Source organism: Vulpes vulpes, chromosome 12 (genome assembly GCF_048418805.1).
Source record: "Vulpes vulpes isolate BD-2025 chromosome 12, VulVul3, whole genome shotgun sequence".
In the NCBI taxonomy this organism is placed as follows: Eukaryota; Metazoa; Chordata; class Mammalia; order Carnivora; family Canidae; genus Vulpes; species Vulpes vulpes.
Window position 1 is genome coordinate 48,810,502 of NC_132791.1, and position 20,342 is coordinate 48,830,843.

General features: G+C 36.5%; 1 protein-coding gene across 27 annotated transcripts in view; it reads left to right on the top strand.

Moving 5' to 3' along the window:
• Positions 1-20,342, top strand: part of FAM13B (family with sequence similarity 13 member B) — an 83,048-nt gene that overhangs the window by 13,778 nt on the left and 48,928 nt on the right. For 14 of the 27 annotated variants that reach the window (XM_026001323.2, XM_026001324.2, XM_072728503.1 and 11 more), the window contains exons 2-6: positions 10,007-10,173; positions 11,434-11,625; positions 12,082-12,294; positions 13,299-13,476; positions 13,780-13,921. In XM_026001323.2, the coding sequence (XP_025857108.1) occupies positions 11,469-11,625; positions 12,082-12,294; positions 13,299-13,476; positions 13,780-13,921 (690 nt within the window). In that variant the 5' untranslated portion in view covers positions 10,007-10,173; positions 11,434-11,468. Of the gene's footprint in view, positions 1-10,006; positions 10,174-11,433; positions 11,626-12,081; positions 12,295-13,298; positions 13,477-13,779; positions 13,922-18,466; positions 18,563-20,342 lie in introns of all 27 variants that reach the window. The other 13 variants (XM_026001321.2, XM_072728505.1, XM_072728500.1 and 10 more) reach the window with 1 other exon arrangement.

Here is a 20,342-nt window from a genome sequence, read left to right on the forward strand (position 1 = left end):
CTCACTAATGTGAGGTGGTATCTCATTGTGGTTTTGTTTTGTATTTCCCTGATGGCAAGTGATGCGGAGCATTTTCTCACGTGGTTATTGGTCATGTCTATGTCTTCCTCTGTGAAATTTCTGTTCATGTCTTTTGCCCATTTCATGATTGGATTGTTTCTTTGTTGTTGAGTTTATTTTTATGTTTTTTTTAAAGATTTTATTTATTTATTCACGAGAGACACACCCAGAGAGAGAGAGGCAGAGACACAGGCAGAGGGAGAAGCAGGCTCCATGCAGGGAGCCCAATGTGGGACTCGATCCCGGGACTCCAGGATCACGCCCTGGGCCGAAGGCAGGTGCTAAACCGCTGAGCCACCCAGGGATCCCTTCTTAAGATTTTTAAGTCACTTGGGTTAGAAAGATGTGCAGTAGATTCAGCAGCATATTTTAGCATCACCATTTATAAATTTGAAGTTAGGTAAGTAATTGAGGCTCATACTACTTTCACTTTTAAAAAATTTATTTAAAAAAATAAATTATTTTTAAATTTAAATATAAATATATTTAAATTTTTATTTTTATTTTTATAAAGATTTTGTTTATTTATTTGAGAGAGAGCCAGGGAGATTGCACAGAAAGAGAGGGAGAAGCAGACACACTACTGAGCAGAGAGCCCAATTTGGGGCTCCATCCCAGAACCCTGAGATCATGACCTGAACCAAAGGCAGATGCTTAACTGACTGAGCCACCCAGGCATCCCCACTTACACTTTTTAAAAAAGATTTATTCATTTGAGAGAGGAGAGTGAGCAAGACAGCACAGGGTAAAGAGGGGCAGGGGCAGAGGGAAGAGGTAGTCTTAAGCAGACTCTGCCGGCATGGAGCCCCACTCAGGCCTGGATCTCGTGATCCTGAGATCACCTGAGCTGAAACAAGAGTCAGTTGCCCAACTGACTGTGCCATCCAGGTGCCCCACTTTCACTTTTTATATATGTAAAAGTGTCTGATTCACAGCATTATTCTAGGTGTGAGAAATAACTTGTAAAGTGCTTTAGATATTTTCATAACTAATAGTTGCTTTCCCTTCATGACTTGATTATCTTTGCTTATTGTTATTGTGGAAAGTAGATATGGCAGCCATTTTTGATGTTCTATTTAGTTTTTAATCATGTAAGGAGATTCCCCTTGTTAATCTCAACTTTGAATAGACAGTATTTATTGAATAAAGTCTTTATTCAATAAATATTTAAAAAACTGCATGTCAGGCATTGGGTGAGGCGTTTAGTGTTACAAAGATGAAATGACAGGGTTCCTACCTTCACAGATCCTATCTATGGAGAGACAGACATACTTTTAAATTCTATGGTACTGCTAAAAAGGTAAGGTCCATTAGGAGCAAAGGAGAAGGAGAACTGCTTCGACAATTAGGCAAGGTTTGACAGGAAATTAGAATTGGACTTGAAGATCAATAGAAGTTTGGTGAATAAGATAGGATTGGTCAGAGTGGTGGTTGATTATGGTGTAGAGTTATGGCTTTAAGCACAAAAAATGATATGTGTAGAGCCTGAGAAGTGTAGATTGTGAATGTCATGTAACTTAGTATTGCTGGAGAGTAGAGTGAGGTCAAAGAGTGGCAGGAAGGGAGATTGTACTGGTGGGTGAAGTACTTGTAGGCCACGCAATGGAATTTAGGGTTAAGTTTGTATACCAGAGGATCTTAAATATTTCTAAGCGATATAATGACCTGAAGAACTTATTAAACATACAGAGGTTCAAGCCATACTCTCAATGGATACTGGATTGGGGTTGTGGCTTTGTACTTTGTATATTGAGCAAGCCCCTCCCCATCCCCAGACAAGTGAGAGAAATAGTGCTCTAGGTCACTGGTCTCAGAAGTGAGGTTACTGGCACTATTTTTTTTTTTAAACATAAATATAGTTGACATGATATTGTATTAGTTGCAAGTGTACAACATAGTGGTTTGACATTTATATACATTATGAAGTGCTCACTGTAGTAAGTATAGTTACCATCTGTCACCCTACAGAGTTATCACATTATTATTGACTGTATTCCCTATGGTGTACTTTTCATCTCTGTGACTTAATTTATTTTGTAACTGGAATTTTGTACCTCTTTATCTCCAGTTTTTTGCCCATATCCACCCCCCTCCCCAACCCCTGGCAACTACCATTTTATTCTGTTTGCAAATCTTGTTTCTTATTGTTTTTTAGATTCCACATACACGTGAAATTGTGTGGTATTTGTCTTTCTTTCTGATTTATTTCACTTAATGTAATATCCTCCAGGTCCATACATGTTGTTGCAAATGGCAAGATCTCTTTTTTGTTTATGGCTGAGTAATATCTCATTGCCTATATACACTACGTCTTCTTTCTTTCTTTCTTTCTTTCTTTCTTTCTTTCTTTCTTTCTTTCTTTTTTTTTTTTTTTTAAGATTTTATTTTATTTATTCTTGAGAGACACACACACAGAGGCAGAGACACAGGCAGAGGGGAGAGGGAGAAGCAGGCTCCATGCAGGGAGCCTGATGTGGGACTCGATCCCAGGATTCCAGGATCATGCCTTGGGCCGAAGGCAGGCACTAAACTGCTGAGCCACCCAGGGATCCCCTATACACGACATCTTCTTCATTGACTGATGGACATTTAGGTTGTGTCCATGTCTTGGCTACTGTATATAATGCTGCAGTAAGCATTGGGTTGCATGTATCTTTTCAGAATAGTGTTTTCTTTTTCTTTGGGTAAATACTCATGAGTGGAATTACTGGATTGTATGGTATTTCTGTATTTAATTTTTTGAGGAACTTTGTTGAGGAATACTATTTCCCATAGTTGCTGCACCAGTTTATTTGCCTACCAATAGTGCAGGAGGGTTCCTTTTTGTCTATGTACTTGCCAACCTGTGTTCTTTTCTTTTTATCCTAGCCATTCTGACAGGTGTTAGGTGATATCTCATTGTATTTTTGATTTACATTTCCCTGATTAGACTGATGTTATGCATCTTTTCATGTCTGTTGGCCATCAGTATGCCTTTTTTAGAAAAATGTCTGTTTAGGTCCCTTGCTCATTTTTTAATTGGCTTGCCTTTTGATGTCATGAGATGCTCTTGTACTTTGGAAGGACAAGATGATATATTAAAGTGTGCATGAGGGGGTGCCTGGGTGGCTCAGTTGGATAAGCATCTGCCTTCATCTCAGGTCATTATCCCAAGATACTGGGATTGAGCCCAGCATCGGGCTCCCAGCTGAGCTTCTCCCTCTCCCTCTGCCTGCTGCTCCACTTACTTGTTCTCTCTCTCTCTTTCTTTGTCAAATAAATAAATAAAATCTTAAAAAAAAAATGTGTGTGTGTAGCAGTAGTAGTAAAATTTACAGTTTTTAATTAAATTTTTTTTTTTTTTTTTAGTTTTTAATGATTTTATTTATTTGAGAGATAACAGCCTGAGAGGGAAGGAGGACGGAGAGGGGGAAGGTGAGGAAGGGGGAAAAATTCCCAAGCTGACTCTGCACTGAGGGTGGAACCCTGAAGTGGGGCTTGATCTCACGACCCTGAGATAATGACCAGAGTTGAAACCTAGAGTCTTATGTTTAACCAAATGAGCCACCCAGGTGCCCTAGAATTTACATTTTTCTGTATATTTTAATCTTAAAGTTATTTTTGTGTATGTTTATTTTATGTATAACATACTAGTATATTACTTACTACTCTACTTTAGAAATATGCATATAATACAAAAATGAAGAGTGAATTCCTGTCTCTTTCCCTTATCAATAATTTAGGGTCCAGGACTCTAGGCAGAGGAAAACAATTGTGGAATTTTGTGCCAGGGGGATTTGGGTTAGATTTTAGTTTTGAGGAGATTAGTGAGGAGAAGTGATGAGGGGACTTAGTTACAGGAGACTTCATCTCCCTCTGGTTTTATTACTTTGTTTTGATTGGAATAGCTTGAAGTCGTGGTTGGAGGTTATAAAATAATTGACTATGGTCATGAAACCCTTTTGAGAGTTTTTCAGAATGAACCAGGCTGTTTACCAATAGCTTATTTCCAAGGGCAACCAATTTTTGCTTGAATATGTTAAATAAGAGAGGAATAATAAACTGTCTCAAGGTAAAATGGGTTACATTTAGTGAGTTTTAGTATTTGAAGTATATGTGCTATATCTAGTATTGTTTGGGAACTGTTGTCTTACAAAATAGGCTTAATTCCATTGCTCATTTTAGTTTTGTAAAATCACCACGGAGGAAGATTGTACTTTCAAGTAGGATATTAAAGTGCATTCAGGTGAACAAGTCCTCAGGCATAGGGGTAAAAATTGTCACAAGAAGTATTTCATACTCTTTTTTTCTGTTTTTTAAGGTAAAGAAGTTCCTAAACTTTTGAGTAATAATAATAATAAGTAATAATAATAATAATAAGTAATAATAGCTATTATTTGAGTAATAATAGCTCTTTAACTTAAAAAAATTTCTAATACTGAATTGTTTTATACTATAGTCACTTAATGGCATAGTCAATATGAATTTAATAATTTAATTGACTTGGTGTTTTTCCTGATCAAAATAGCATCTGTGAACAAACACATGACAGGTAACTTTATGTGCTCTTGGGACATTTGTTCAGCCTTCCTTTTTGTTGGGTGTATTGTTAAGGGTTTCTGACAAATTAGTGCCTTGTCATATTTATCTATCTATCTTTCTTTCTATCTATCTATCTATCTATCTATCTATCTATCTATCTATCTATCTATGATAGAGAGAGAGAGAGAGGCAGAGACACAGGCAGAGGGAGAAGCAGGCTCCATGCCAGGAGCTTGACACGGGACTTGACCCCTGGATTCGACCCCGGGATTCCAGGATTGCACCCTGGGCCAAAGGCAGACGCCAAACCGCTGAGCCACCCAGCGATCCCCCTGTTGTTCAGTTTTTTACATCAGGAAGGAACACACGGATTTAGCATTTTGGGAATCTTTGTAGAGCCATCTTTGTTCAATTTGAATGAAAGAGGTGCTTTGATGAAATGTTTAGAGCTTGCTAATGAAAAGCTGAATGTGTGGAGCAGGGGTAAATTTATTTGTCTTAAGCTCATTGACTTAGGCAGTGTAATTGTCTACAAACTTAAATTTCTGTTCCCAAAGTTTACCGTCTTTATTGAGGCCCAGCTCCCTGTTGGTTTTTTTCTCATAGTAAACTAGTGATAGGAATTTTTTTTTCTTTCTCGCATTAGCAATTATTGAGGTAGCTCTTTTAAATTTTTCTGTGTGAATTGCGTCCTATTTTGTCAAAAGCATTTAGGGCAAAAGTGAATTTTCCTGTTCCTTTCTATTCATTTTGAATGTAGAGGTTTTATCGTGGCAGATGCTGCTCTTAGATTGCTTATTTGCAGAATGATAAAACTTTATTTGTATATCACAGATCAAATCTTATTACTATTAGTTTTCTGTTACATTATTTGCTTTGAAAAGACTTAATCTTCAGTCCAATTTTAATTTTTCTTAATGCGATATAGAAAATGTAGTAGCTTCTAAATGTGCTGGATAACTTACTAGGGCTAAATAGGATAGATTCTTGAAATTGGTTAAAATAGATCTTTAATTTTTCTTTTTGGATGGGGAAGTACATTTTAAAAATGACATACCCTATAATGAAAATAGCTTGGTATTTGTTAACCTATTAAAGTGGTGTTATGTCTTGATTTGTATGGTTTCTTTTTTTTTTAATTTTTATTTATTTATGATAGTCACAGAGACAGAGAGAGAGAGAGAGAGAGAGAGAGATAGAGGCAGAGACACAGGGAGAGGGAGAAGCAGGCTCCATGCACCGGGAGCCCGACATGGGATTCGATTCCGGGTCTTCAGGATCGCGCCCTGGGCCAAAGGCAGGCGCTAAACCGCTGCACCACCCAGGGATCCCTGTATGGTTTCTTTTTAATATTTTCAGTTTTTTGAAGTATCATTTATATGCAATAACAATTTTTTATTTTTTATTTTTACTTATCTATTCATAGAGACACACAGAGAGAGAGAGAGAGAGGCAGAGACACAGGCAGAGGGAGAAGCAGGCTCCATGCAGAGAGCCTGATGTGGGACTCTATTCAGGGTCTCCAGGATCACGCCCTAGGCTGCAGGCGGCGCTAAACCTCTGCACCACTGGGGCTTCCCGCAATAACAATTTATGTACCGTAGCACTCATCAGTTTAAATGTCCAGTTCAATTAAAAAAGTTCAGTTTAGTAAGTTTGACATGTGCATTATGCATGTAACCATCACTATCAGAGTCATGACATAGAACATTTCTGTCACCCCAGAAAGTTCTCAGTATTTTTTGGTTTTCTTGTCACTGAAATGGATATAATGAAAGTATCTGCATCCATAGAATTGTTGTAAGGATAAAGGAATTAATACATTTAAAGCCCTTAAGGGGGTGCCTCGGTGGCTCAGTCTTTTAAGCATTTGTCTTCAGCTTGGGTCATCCTATCAGCGTCCTGATATTGAGCCCCATGTCTGGTTCTGGCTCAGCAGGAAGTTGGCTTCTTCCTTTCCCTGTATATTCTTTCCTACTCTCTCTCAGGTAAATAAATAAAATCTTAAAAAAAAAAAAAAAGTCCTTAAAATAGTTCCTGGCCTATTGTAAGAGCTCAGTTATTTGTCCATCATATTGATGTTGGTATTCTACTTTTTTGTTTTTTTTTAAGATTTTATTTATTTATTCATGAGAGATATGGGGGGGGGGGGCAGGGAGAGAGAGAGAGAGAGAGGCAGAGACACAGGCAGAGGGAGAAACAGGCTTCATGCAAGGAGCCTGATGTGGGACTCGATCCCGGGTCTCCAGGATCACACCTGGGCTGAAGGCGGTGCTAAACCACTAAGCTACCGAGGCTGCTTGCTACTTTTTTTAAAAAGCCCCTTTTGGGGTACCTGGGTGGCTCAGTGGATGAGCATCTGTCTGCCTTTGGCTCAGGGCCAGATTCCCAGGTTCCAGGATCAAGTTCCGCATCAGGCTCCCTGCAGGGAGCCTGTTTCTCCCTCTGCCTCTCTTATCTCTCGTGAATAAATGGATGGAATCTTTAAAACAAAACAAAACAAAACAAACAAACAAAAAAAACAAACAAAAAAACAAAAAAACAAAAACCCAGCCCTCTCTAATAATTTTATTAGGTACTTAAAACTTAAAAGATTCTGTGCTATTAAAAAAGGTATATCTTGCTGTCATATATATATGTGTGTGTGTATAAGTGGAACTGAATGGAATGCAGAAATATCTTGCTCCTTAGTTGATAGCCTGGTATATGAAGGTACACTTTACTGAATGTACCTATCACCCACTGTTATTGAAAATTGGTATTTAATTGAGGTTTTTTTAATCACTTTTGTCTCATCATGTAAAATTCAAAATGGTTTCTTACTTGTCATTAGCACTGTGGGAGGCAACTGTCATTTGTATATAAGACAACTGTCTTATATTTGTATATATTTGTATATAAGACAACTGTCATTTGTATATATTGCTGTTTTAGGGGTGCCTGGCTTGCTCAGTCATTAGAGTACCCAACTCTTGATCTTGAGGTTGTAAATTCAAATCCCGTGTTGGCAGGCGGTGGTACAGTGTACTTAAAATTTTTAAAAATCTTAAAATGATTTTGCTGTTTTGATTTATAATAAAATTGTGCTTTTGGAAATCCTTGGTTATTTTGAAAGTGTGCACATTGTAATCTCTTGTGTCAAACCTTTTTATTGATTAGCTGCTTTCTTTGCTTTTATTGATCCTGTCTGCTAAGACATTTCATCAGAGATCTCTTTGGGACATTTTTCTATGGTACGTGACACTATTTTCTTTGAGAATTAGATTTTGTAGTTTAGATATCACATGAATTTTCTAGGGGTTCCATGACAAATTAATACAAACAGAACTCTAAAACAGAAGTTGTTTTTCTCACAAATTTAGAGGCTAGAAGGCTAAAATCAAAGCGTGGGCAAGGCCATATTCTCTCTGAAGTTTCTGGGGAGGAATCTTCCTTTGCCTCTACCAGCTTTGGTGGCTCCTGGTGTTTCTTGTATTATGACAGCATAACTGCTAGTCTCTCCCTCTATCTTCACATGGCCTTCTTCCTTTCTGTGTTTCTCTGTGTGTCTTGTCTTCTTATAATGACACCAATCATTAGATTTAGGACTTATTCTAAAACCAGGATGACTTCTTTTTCTTTTTTTTTTTTTAAAGATTTTATTTATTTGAGAGAGTCAGGAGAGAGAGAGAGAGAGAGAGTCAGGAGAGAGAACGCAAGCTGGGGGAACATCAGAGGGAGAGGGAGTAGCAGGCTCTCCACCCAGCAGGGGCTTGATTCCAGGACCCTGGGATGATGACTTGAACTGAAGAAGGCAGAGGCCTGAGCTACCCATGCATACTCCCCGCCCCACAGGATGCTTTCATCTTGAGAATTTTAACTAATTGCATATGCAAAGACCCTATTTCCAAATAAGTTCACATTTTTGAAGTCCTGAGTGAACATGAGTTTTTTCAGGAGCACAGTTGAATCCACTACAGATAGGAAGGGAATATTTACATGATATAAGCTCTGACAAGGAGTGGGGAACAGTATTAAATAAAGTCAAAAACTACTTTGCATTTTGCAGAAATGTTATTTTGGGCCACTCTCTAGTCTAAATACTTATGCACTGTGCTGATTCCTGGTTTCATTAACAAGATACAGAAACACTGAGTACCCATTTTAATGATACATAGAACTTGCCTCTGACAAGACTCTTCTAATGAGTGTTCATTTATTGTACATCAAGCAAATCCTCTTTTTCTTTATGTTGTGAAGGTATCAACCTGACTTTAATGTAAGTGCATTAAACATTTTATCTCCGAAATTAACCTCTCTAAAGGATCTACTGCAACTTAACTTTGAAGTTGTGTTTCAGATGAATAGCCTACATGTTTTAGCAGGCATTTCAGGATGTTTGGGAAGTAATCATCTACTGAAGATTTGTTGTGGGAATGTGGTTTTCCTTCCTCTCCATTTTTCATGTTCTTCCTGGACGTATATGTTACTAATAAGACATTTTTATTTTTGAAAACCACACTGAATGGTAATACTCTTCTGCTTACCTGGACTCTTTTGAGTAGAGTGCTACAGGGTAGTTTCTCGAGCTTATTAGAAGATTTTTTTTTTTATTAGAAGATTTTTAAAGTAGATTACTGCAACTCACAGAGGGTGATGAAACAACAATTCACAGATGAGATCATATATTAAATGTATTGTTGTACAGATCTCTCTCTTCAATCTGTTTGCTAGCCTTTTAACAATTAATACAAAGAAGAGAGAAAATTGGTTCTCTACTACCTGCATGTATTATCTCAGTTACAGCTATATAGGTATTACTCTTCTATAAAGGAAACCTAACATTAGAGACATGAAGACATGGAAGTTGTTCAGGTTCACATCTATCGGATGGTGGATTTAATACTTGAACGTCAGCATTTTTGGTGCTTTTTTCCCAGCATGTGCTATTGTTTCTCCAAGCCATAAAGTTGAGACAACTACATTCTTGCTAAACAAAATATTTGCTGTATACAAAGAAAATAATAAAGTACATAGAGTGCTTTTCCAGGCCTAAAATCCTTTCTTCTGTTCTATGATCTGAAAATGTTTCTGCATTTTGTTCTGAATATGTGGGGACCCAGTGGAGATGGGTGGGTCAATGAAGAATCTGTTGAGGAAAATGGATTATTTGAGTGGTGTAATCTCTGAAGGTTTGTACTGTTAAAGATTCTCCTTTGCAATTCCTTTATTTGCTTTTACCAGAAAGATTCTTGTCCAGGTTGGCCATCATAATTTGAAATCTTGTGCAAGATTTTCCCTCTAAGTAGGTCACAGGCAAATTTTGAGGCAGAAGAATGATTTTCAGTGTAGGTGCCCTCCCTAAATGGATTTCACTGCTTATTCTAGTCCTTTCTCATAGTAAGAGATGGTTTGGAAAATGAAAAGAATTGTTTTTTTCTTCTAGATTAACTGCTGAAGTACTGATCGAGTTCTGCGTTTCTTCAATGAGGAACTACAGGCTGATCTTCTGCCATAATCTCAAACAGCCATAAATGACAAAAGAATGCTTGCTCAGTGAGGGTAGCTGGTGCAGAAGCCATTTTTTAAACTTAGGTGTTTAAGTACTCAAAGGTAAGTTTTTAAAATGATAACTCTTGTGCTGTATAAATCCAGAAAAATTTTGGAGATTATCTCCGGTTGCTATTTGATTATTAACTTGAGGTTTTGTAGTTATTAGCTGGCACTAGATATGTTGAAGAATGAATGGGTCTTGCTTGTTTAAAGCTATGTAAATTTATGGCATTTTGCTTCCCCTAAGTTAATTTCTTTTGTTTCTGTAAGTAAGTGTGACACTCTTGATCCACTGGTACGGCTATTATGTAATAAATATAGAAATTATTTTTGGAAACTTTAGAATATCGAGTAGTTTTATTTTTTTGCTCTGTTCTTTCTTGTGGTGAGAAAAGGAATTGTTTCTCTGGTGTGATCAAAAAAGCCAGCCCAGTTGGTGTCATTTTGTTCATTAACATAACTTTTGAAAGGTTTTTCTTTCAAAATACTCATTTCCCACTTAAAATAATAACTTTTATTTTAAGGAACAATTTTTTTCTTGGGATTACTTGTTCTCTGTGCTTCAGATACTCAAAACATTGTTTTCTCTCACTGTTTTACTGATCACTATTCCTACGAAGTTAAGACAAATAACTTATTTCTTCTGAACAAGACTGGCTATGGACATTTTTCTTTGAAATAATTAATGAAATAGCAGGCTTGATGAAAGAACATTCTCATTTGAAAGTTGATGTCTAAAACTAAAAAGTTTCCTTCGTTTATAAAAATGTATTGTGGCTGCTCTGTCATGTAGAAAGAAGAACTGGTTAATCTTGTTCTTACTAGCCTGTTGTTGATGAAAAGTGATTATTAGCTTATCACTTTATAAAAAATGATTCTTTCTTATTTTGGGTGTTTAGAAATTACAGGATTAGATGGGCTTCATATAGCACAATGCAGAAATGATTGGGTTTGATTTTTTTTTTTACCTGTGTCAATAAGCTTGGTCAATAAAGGTCCTCTTGGAGCCACATTTGCCCCTTAATTTGTCTTTGAGACATTAATGTCCTTTGTTAAGTTTAATGATGTATTTGCTATTGTTTGATAAATGTTCAAACACTGAAGGCAGCTTTCAAAATTAACTATACATACTAGAGAAAATGTTTGGATGATTGTATTGAGCTTTATTTGTAGAACATGTTGTGGGTCTGACAACTGGAACATATGTAATGATGAAAACACATTCAGGTGTAAAACATTTTTGTAATGTATTTAAGCATATTGTCATCTGTTGATTATTAGTCTCTCTCTCTCTCTCTCTCTCTCTCTTTCATTTGGCAGAAAAGACAGCTTTGATTTCTGGCTGCAAAAAAGATATGAGGAAGAGCTCCTCCCCTTCCTTGAGTAACTGCAACTCCGTTCTTGCTAACAAAATATTTGGAATTCCACTTGATGAGCTGCAGCAGGGAGGACATCCAGACAATGAGGTTCCGTTCATAGTCCGCCACGTTGTGGACTATATTGAGGAACATGGTATATATTTCCTTTCTTTGAGGGCTAGCCTTTGTTTTAATAAACACAACTTATCCCTTTGACCTTGGATTTTTTTTCCCTTCTAGTGTGGAAAGTCCAAAATACAGTAAGGAAAAATGAAAGAAGTTTCTTACATCATAAAGTCAGACATGCCCAGCATAGAGTTTTTTTTTGTGGGTTTTTTGTTTTTGTTTTTTTGTTTTTTTTGCATAGAGCATTTTTTAGTGGGATGGTGATAGGAATATTTTTAATGGAGGTGGGGTGGATAAAATAGAATCTCTCTCAGGACAGAGATAGTATGTTTCTAAATGTGTGATTTGAAGGTATTTAGCCCAATCAGGAGAGCCAAGAAGGACTTTTCAAATGTATGAATATTTTAAGTTGATTGGAAAATGAATATATATGGCCAGGTAGTTGAAGTTGAAGCTTACTTAATTTTTACTGTCAACTAATTAGGAGGTCTGGAGCAACAAGGACTTTTTCAAGTCAATGGAAATGCTGAGACAGTGGAGTGGCTTCGGCAGAGATACGACAGCGGAGAAGAGGTGGATTTGGTTAAGGAAGCAGACGTTCCCTCAGCTATTAGTCTTCTTAGATTTTTCCTTCAGGAACTTCCTGAACCTGTTATCCCTGGCAGTTTGCATATTCACTTGATGCAGCTTTCTCAAGGTAGTCTAATTTGATTCTTACCAATCAATCCTTTACCATTAATTTCAAAGTCTTTTTATCTTGTGGAAATCTTGACATGTAAACAGTAATTATAATAGTTCTGAGATTAATTTCTTAGGTTCCCATTTGGGGACTTAATGCTCTTTGGGTCTATATGGTCTAGCTACAGGAATGGCAATTTCTTAGATCTCTATAGTACTATTTTCTTTTTTATGATGGTCAAGAAACCTAAGCTAAGGTTAAGGAGGGGGGAGGAGAAGGAAAGGCAAGAGACAAGAATAAGGAATAGGAGGATGGTTGGGAAAGAAGAGAAATACATATAAAGTGGTATGTGTGGCATACTATCCAATAATAGCCAGTGCTGTTCCTTTAATAGCCAGTGCTGTTCCTTAGTGATGATGTTACTATAGGATATTATTTATCCCTGGTTTGATAGAGCTTCTAGCAAAAACCAGAAGACAACTTTGATTCCAGATTCAGAATATACTTGAAACTTATGCTTGGATTCCTGCCTGAAGGAAGTAAAATACCAAATTGGACATTGGACTTCAAATAAAGGGAAAAAAGGCTGATTTGTATTTGTTGGGTTAGATTTTTGGTGGTGTTGGTTAAATCGTTTTTGTTCACTCATAGTTGTTGATTAGCATTGGCCAGTGCATTTTGACTTCTTGTGGTTGGCACTGCTTTAAAAACACAGGTACAGTCATGCAAAAGACAATATGATGAGAATGAAAAGTAATTAAATTAGAGAGTTTGGACCGATGAGTAACAGAGGGGAAAACATCCTTCAGCAATTGAGGGGTTGAGTTCCTTCTCTCCAACTCTTCTCTTCCACTTAAGTGAAATGCGAAGCTCTAAGGCATTTGGCCTCTGGTGGAGGAAGTGAAGAGGTTTTGAATTGTTAATAGTAAAAAGGTGATGTGGGTGGAGTAATGTGAACCTGGCAAAATATCTGAGCTTTACTTTTACTTCATTAAAAAAAAACCTGTCATTATGTTTTATAGATTATAATAATGAAGATGAATTTGGAAGAAAGTTGAGGTTCCTTTTACAGCAGCTTCCACCTGTTAATTACAGTTTGTTAAAGTTTCTGTGTAGATTTTTAGCCAATGTAGCATCACATCATGAAGAAATTTGGTCTGCAAACTCTTTGGCTGCTGTCTTTGGTCCAGATGTCTTCCAGTAAGTTTTTCCAGAAATTTTTATGTAATAAAAAAATTGAATTTGTGAAATAGAGTCATTATATTATTTCCCAAGAATCATAGGTTGCTTGGTGAACCATTATTTTTTATAGTAGATCTGATTAATCCTCCCAGCATTTCTGTGAAGAGGGTACAAATTAGGTAGGCTTAACAGATGGGAAAACAGAGGCACAGAATGATGACATAAATTGCTCAGGTTTATAAAGTGAGTCATTGGTTGTCTTCTAATTTTACGTGTATTTGATTTAAGGACTCTCAATTCAATGTGGACTTTTATTCGTAGCATTTACACAGATGTGGAAGATCTGAAAGAACAAGAAATAGTGAGCAGGATAATGGCTGGACTTCTGGAAAATTACTATGAGTTTTTTGAGAATGAAGAGGAAGATTTCTCATCTAATGATTTGAGTTCAATTACTGAACAGGTGAGAATATTTTAAATACTTGGAGCATATTTATGCTCTTTAGGGCTTGAGGCAAACTCAGGTGAAATTTTTAAGTACTAAACAAAGCAGTTCTCTTGGTTATTATATGTAATAATATGGAGTGACACATCCATGTAATATATGAATGTGATTTTTTTCTTGTTCTTGTTCTCAATTTGAATAGTAAGGAAAAGGCATTGAAAGCAGAGTATATGTTGAGATATTTTGTGGGGTTTGTATGTTTTTCTTCTAACTTAAGCATTGTTTATTTTGTAAGAATAGGGTGTTCTTTTTTGCTTTTGTGAAGAACCAGCATGGAGGAATGTAGGCAAAGGGTGAGAAATAGAAGGGGGAGGGAAAGATTGAATACAAAGTTCACACAAACTTTTAAAAATAGGAAGCTTTTCTTGATTAAAGTCACAAGTCAATAGAGCAGTGCAATCATTGTCATTACTGGGAAGCATCACGGTAGTTTTTTAACTTTTATGTCTTTGGAAAGTTAACATCCATTTCTCTGGCTACGTTATATTTTGTTGTTCTGCTATGCGTTAATGGTTGAGATGGTACAAGGACCTGATTACTTTCTCCTTCATGAAATGAGAATATTGATGCAGAGTCATTAATTTATTGTAAAGCCATATTAATTCAGAATTTTCATGTTTTAGGATTTGTAATTTAGGTCTGTGTGCAGGTTTTTCTTTTGCACTTAAGTGAAATAATTTGTCAGACTTTTTTTTTTTTTTTTAATTTTATTTATTTATCCATGAGAGACACAGAGAGGCAGAGACATAGGCAGAGGGAGAAGGAGGCTCCATGTAGGGAGCCTGATGTAGGACTCGATCCCAGGACTCCAGGATCACGCCCTGGGCCGAAGGCAGACACACAACCACTGAGCCACCCAGGTGTCCTGAAAAAACTTCTGTTAGGTTAAAACCTATGCAGTTACTTATATTTTGGGCATGGGGTGGGGCTGCTATTTTTTTTTTTTTTTAATGAGTAAATCATTCACCTGGTTAAAAAAAAGTAAAATAGTGAAATTTCTTGATTTTACCCATACCCACTCATGGCCCCACATTAGTTTTTTATGTATGTTTTTCTAGAGTTTTGTTATTCAAAGTAAATATTTGCTCAGTTTTTTATTTTTATTTTTTTTTAAGATTTTATTTATTCATGAGACACACACACACACACACACACACACACACACACACACACACAGAGGCAGAGACAGGCAGAGGGAGAAGCAGGCTCCATGCAGGGAGCCTGAAGTAGAACTCAATCCCAGGACTCCAGGATCATGCCCTGAGCCAGAGGCAGACACTCAACCACTGAGCCACCCAGGCATCCCCCCCCCCCTTTTTTTTTTAAAGTATGTCAGCTAACAGTGTAGTGTGGAATTCTTTTCTTTTCTTTTTTTTTTTTTTTTTAAGATTTTTATTCATGAGAGACACACACACACACACAGAGGCAGAGAGAGGCAGAGGGAGAAGCAGGCTCCATGCAGGGAGCCTAATGCAGGACTGATCCCAGATCTCCAGGATCAGGCCCTGGGCTGAAGGCAGTGCTAAACTGCTGAGCCACATGGGTTGCCCATGGAATTCTTTTCTTATTGGAATATAGAGAACATATTCTTTTGTTTACATATGCATAGGTCCCTATTGTATGGATGCAACATTATAATTTGATTTAGTATACTGATTTCCATTAAAAAAGATGATAGTATACCCCTTTTTCTCAGAAGAGTTCTGGTTTATATTTGTTTCTCAAGTAATTATTAGTAGCTCCCCTTTTCACTTGTATATATCCATGTTTTGAGGATTAATTTTATGGTCATTATTTATTGATGCACATTGGGTGACTTCATTTGCTTTTATTTTATTTTTATTTACTTATTTTTTTTAAAGATTTTTTTTTTTTTTTTTGAATTCATGAGAAACCAGAGAGAGAGAGAGAGGCAGAGACACAGGCAGAGAGAGAAGCAGGCTCCATGCAGGGAGCCTGACATGGGACTTGATCCCTGGTCCCCAGGATCACACCCTGGGCTGATGGCGGCACATAACCACTGAGACACCCAGGCTGCCCCTCATTTGCTTTTAGATTAAGAAGCAGCATCTCTTGAAAGTTAGTTTACCATAGAAATTTTCATTAGTTCTTATAGGTGTTGATTCTGGTAATGTGAATTTAATAGTTTTATTTTCTGGATAGCCCATCGTTTTTAAAAAACAGTTTCTGTACTATTGTGACTTCTATGGATAAGTCTTTTTAAAATACTTGACGTTGAGACCTTCCTTAGTTTTTCATGTTTTCTTCATGTAGGCATTTGTATCTTCGTCTGATTTACTCTCCCTCTTTCCCTTCTTCCCTTTTCCTTCTCCCTACCTCTTTTCTGTTTCTTTTCAAGTATTAGAAACTTTAAGGAAACAGTAACAAGCCAAATTGCAGTTTGTAATGTATGATCTGAGAATGAAAACACGCATATATATACATTTGTAAAGTAAAATCAAGTGAGTGAAATTCATAGCCAGAATCAGTGATCATGGAACTTTTGGCATATTTTTTGAATTTCTATCATATACAGGTCCTGACTTAAAAATTTGGTACATCTCTTCAAAATTACTTAAAAAAAAATTTTTTTTTAAAGATTTATTTATTTGAGAGAGAGAGAGAGTGCGCGCGCATACAGGCATACAAGCATACAAGAGGGGAAGCAGGAGAAGGAAAAGCAGGTTCCCTGCTGAGTAGGGAGCCTGATGTGGGGCTCAGTCCCGGGACCCTAGGATCATGACCTGAGCTGAAGGCAGCTGCTTAACCGACTGAGCGTCCCAGGTGCCCCTCTTCAGAACCCTCTTCAAGATTATTCTTGCATTAAAGAAAGTGACAAGAAGAGAGCAGGGATATAGATATTCCTTAAACCTTTAATATCTTTCTTTTTTAAGATTTTATTTATTCATTAGAGAGACACACAGAGAGAGAGAGAGGCAGAGACACAGGCAGAGGGAGAAGCAGGCTCCCTGTGGGGAGCCCGATGTGAAACTCCATCCCAAAACTGGGATCACACCCTGAACCAAAAGCAGACACTCAACTGCTGAGCCACCCAGGCGTCCCAAACCTTTAATATCTTTTGATGCTCTTGAGAAATCTCATCTTTGGGGACTTGTATGCTACTTTTCTTTTTTTTAAATTAGTTTTGTTTAGGGGTGTCTGGCTGGTGGAGCATGCGACTCTTGTTTTTGGGGTTGTAAGTTCAAGCTGTATTAAGTTGGGTGTAGAAATTACTTTAAAAAATAAAATTAAAAAAGAATTATATTTTAGTTTAGTAATTTTTTTAGATAAAATTTATGGCCGCTCAGGATGAAATAATATGCATACATTTGTGTTACTCATTTCCTACGTTTCTAAGATGATTTGACTTGTAAGAAACTGATGATGCCAGTTTGCCCTAATATTTATATCTTGATGACTCTGAAGGCTTCAGGGTATGCCATGACTATGTTTTATGTTGTGATCTAATTCCCTGATATTTCTGATATCTTGCAGGTTATGTATGGTGAAATAACTCACATCTAATGCATTTGTATTTTTATATTTGTTTAGGCACTAGAAAAATTGACTTAACAAGTGTTGTGCTTTACATTAAATAGAATTGTGGTTAATTAACACCAAAACGTAATGTTGAATTCTGCACATTTATCTACGGATAGAAAAGAGGATGCCTCTTTCTTTGAGGTGGCTCAGTCAGTGAAGTATCTGACTTTTGATTTTGGCTCAGGTTTTCATTCTCAGTATTATGAGATCGAGCCCATGTTGGGCTCCTTGCTCAGTGCAGAGTGTGCTTGTCCCTCTCTCTCTGCTCCTTTTCTTGCACGCTCTCTTTCTCTCAAATAAATTTAAAAATCTTTGGGGAAGAAAAAGGGATGTTAGCATATTGAATAGAATATGCTAAATAAATGGAGTAGTGCTGTGGGTCCTAGGAAACAGTGATGTATATTTAATTATTTTGGCCCACATTACTAATCAACCGAATTATTTCAGAATTCAGATACCTGAAAGTTTGTTTTCTTGAAAGCAGATCTGGTAACTTTAATTTGACTTGTGAGACTGAAGTGATAATGTAGTGAGTGAAAGTAAAATTTCCTCAAATTTAGCACATTTTGGTTGTATTTTTAAATTGACCTGACTTAAATGCTGCTCATTTCTTTTCCCCATATTTAAAGATGTGGATAAACCAGGCCCATCTTTGCAGTGCTTTGATTATTTTTCTTCTAATTTTTATATTTGAAGGAAGCAGAGTTAATCTAGTGCTCTATTCTCTTGGAGTTTTATACCATTGATGCAAGTATTTGGCTGTTAGAGCCTTTTCAAGGTGGTAGATATTTTTATTAATAGTGTGAGAGAGATGACTGGAGATGATGAATAGGGAGTGTTTGAGAAATGACCCAGAGTTGGTGGACAGGTTCTTTGTATGGGATCCCTACATGAATGCAAATTCAGTAGAGTGGTTTGAAGATGTAGGTGATAATTATGTTTCTTTATACATTTGAGAAGGCAGGTAGCAGCGTTCTCCACAAGCTGGAGTCTGGAGAGCAGGCATTTCACGAGGCCCTAGAGAAGGGAATTACAGCAGTCAAAGAAAGAAGAGATGTAAGTATGGATGAGGGTTTTCCATAAGTGGAGTGAGCGGTTTTCTAGAAGTGGAGTTGAGGCAGTTGCGTACATAGGCTAGGTTCAGAATAACTTAGGAACAAATTAGAGCAATGATAAATAGAAGGTCAGGCTGACAAGGAGAGGATTAAGAACTTGTGAAGTGTGGAGTGAGAGAGGGCATTTTTAAAGTTTTTAATACTCTCACTCAAAGTTATTTAATCATTTCTTACTGCAGGAAGTTATATTGGGAGGCCTGGGAAATGGGAAGAGGGGAAAAAGAAATCCCACTAGGGTATTTTTCATGTCATATCTTATTGGATGATTATTGGTGAAAATAGTGGGCAATGTCAATTAGTTTACATAAAGCTTATTGAATTGAATATAATATATTCAATATAATTGAGTATAAGGTATTTGTAGTTCCTGAGAGCTATTGACTATAGGCACAGAGTTGTTTTTAAAACATATGTTGTGCATGTTAAAATAGTAGTACCTCTGTACCAAAAATATGTGGACTGAATAAATACTTATTCTCGGTTTAAGTAGCTATCTTAAATTTTTTTTTTTTAAATAATTCTGTGGTGCCCAAACTTTCATTGATGAGCCACAGTAATTCCCATTTAATACTACTGAAATCAGTATTTTCTTGTATTTTTTTCTTTCTTGAATTATCAGGTAGATACTAAGTATATTCTTGAATTTCATTTATTAAATACATATATGGAAATGAAGATTATTTTCCATTTGATTCAGTTTAAATACTGATTTATCATATGAAATTTTCAACTTCGTGTATAAATACTACCTTTCATTTAATAATCGTTTACTGTTTTTTAGTCTTTTTCATCACTGTTCAACATGATAGGGGATAGATGAGGGTTAGCATTTAGGAGCACAACAAATTCAGCTGAATCTGCTGAGTATGCTTTATATATAAAATAAATGGTTCACAAATTGAAATTATTAAGTATTATAATTAATAAGGAATTTTTAATGACCCAGCTGACTGCTGACCTTGATACACCAGTGGTTGAGAGCTCCAGCTTTAGTTTGGGTGGCAAATATTGCCTGTCTTTCTCAAAAGAAGTGATGTTACATGTAGAAACTAGGCTCTGTGCTATATAGAAATAACAATTCCAGTTATAGTGATAGCTATTATTTATTGCTTATTATGTATAGACACTGTATAAGAGTTTGCATATATTACTTAATCCTTTCAACTAGCCTTATGACGTAGATAGTATATATGACATCTCCATTTTAATCATAGACTTAGAGAAATTAAGTAAACTGAGAGATAGTTAAGGGCACAGTAGGAGTGTGGACATACAACTTTCTGCCTTCAGAGTCTGGCTTTTAAGTACTTACTGTATTACACTTGAAAGCAGGCCATCAAAAAAAAAAAAAAAGAAAGAAAGCAGGCCATCTGTCCTTGCCGATTACGAGTGTGGTAGAGAATACCACAGGGAAATCACTTTTCTTCTGGTTGAAGTTTACTCTCTGGAGTATTCCAGAGAATATGTTTGACTATCTGGAAGGAGCACCACTGTTACACATAGTGGTGAATTTATTTTAGGTATTTTCAGTGCACTTGTCTAGAGTGGATAAAGGTATATACTTTTGCTGCTCTGTGTTTTTAATGACTAGTATTAAATTATAAAAGATGTCAAGACAATTTATGACTGGTTTCTTCTTTGGGATAGCTTGAAAAGTTATTTCTCATTTGGGAATATTTTGTTGGTTTTCCTTCTCTGATATTATTATTAGAGTGATTATT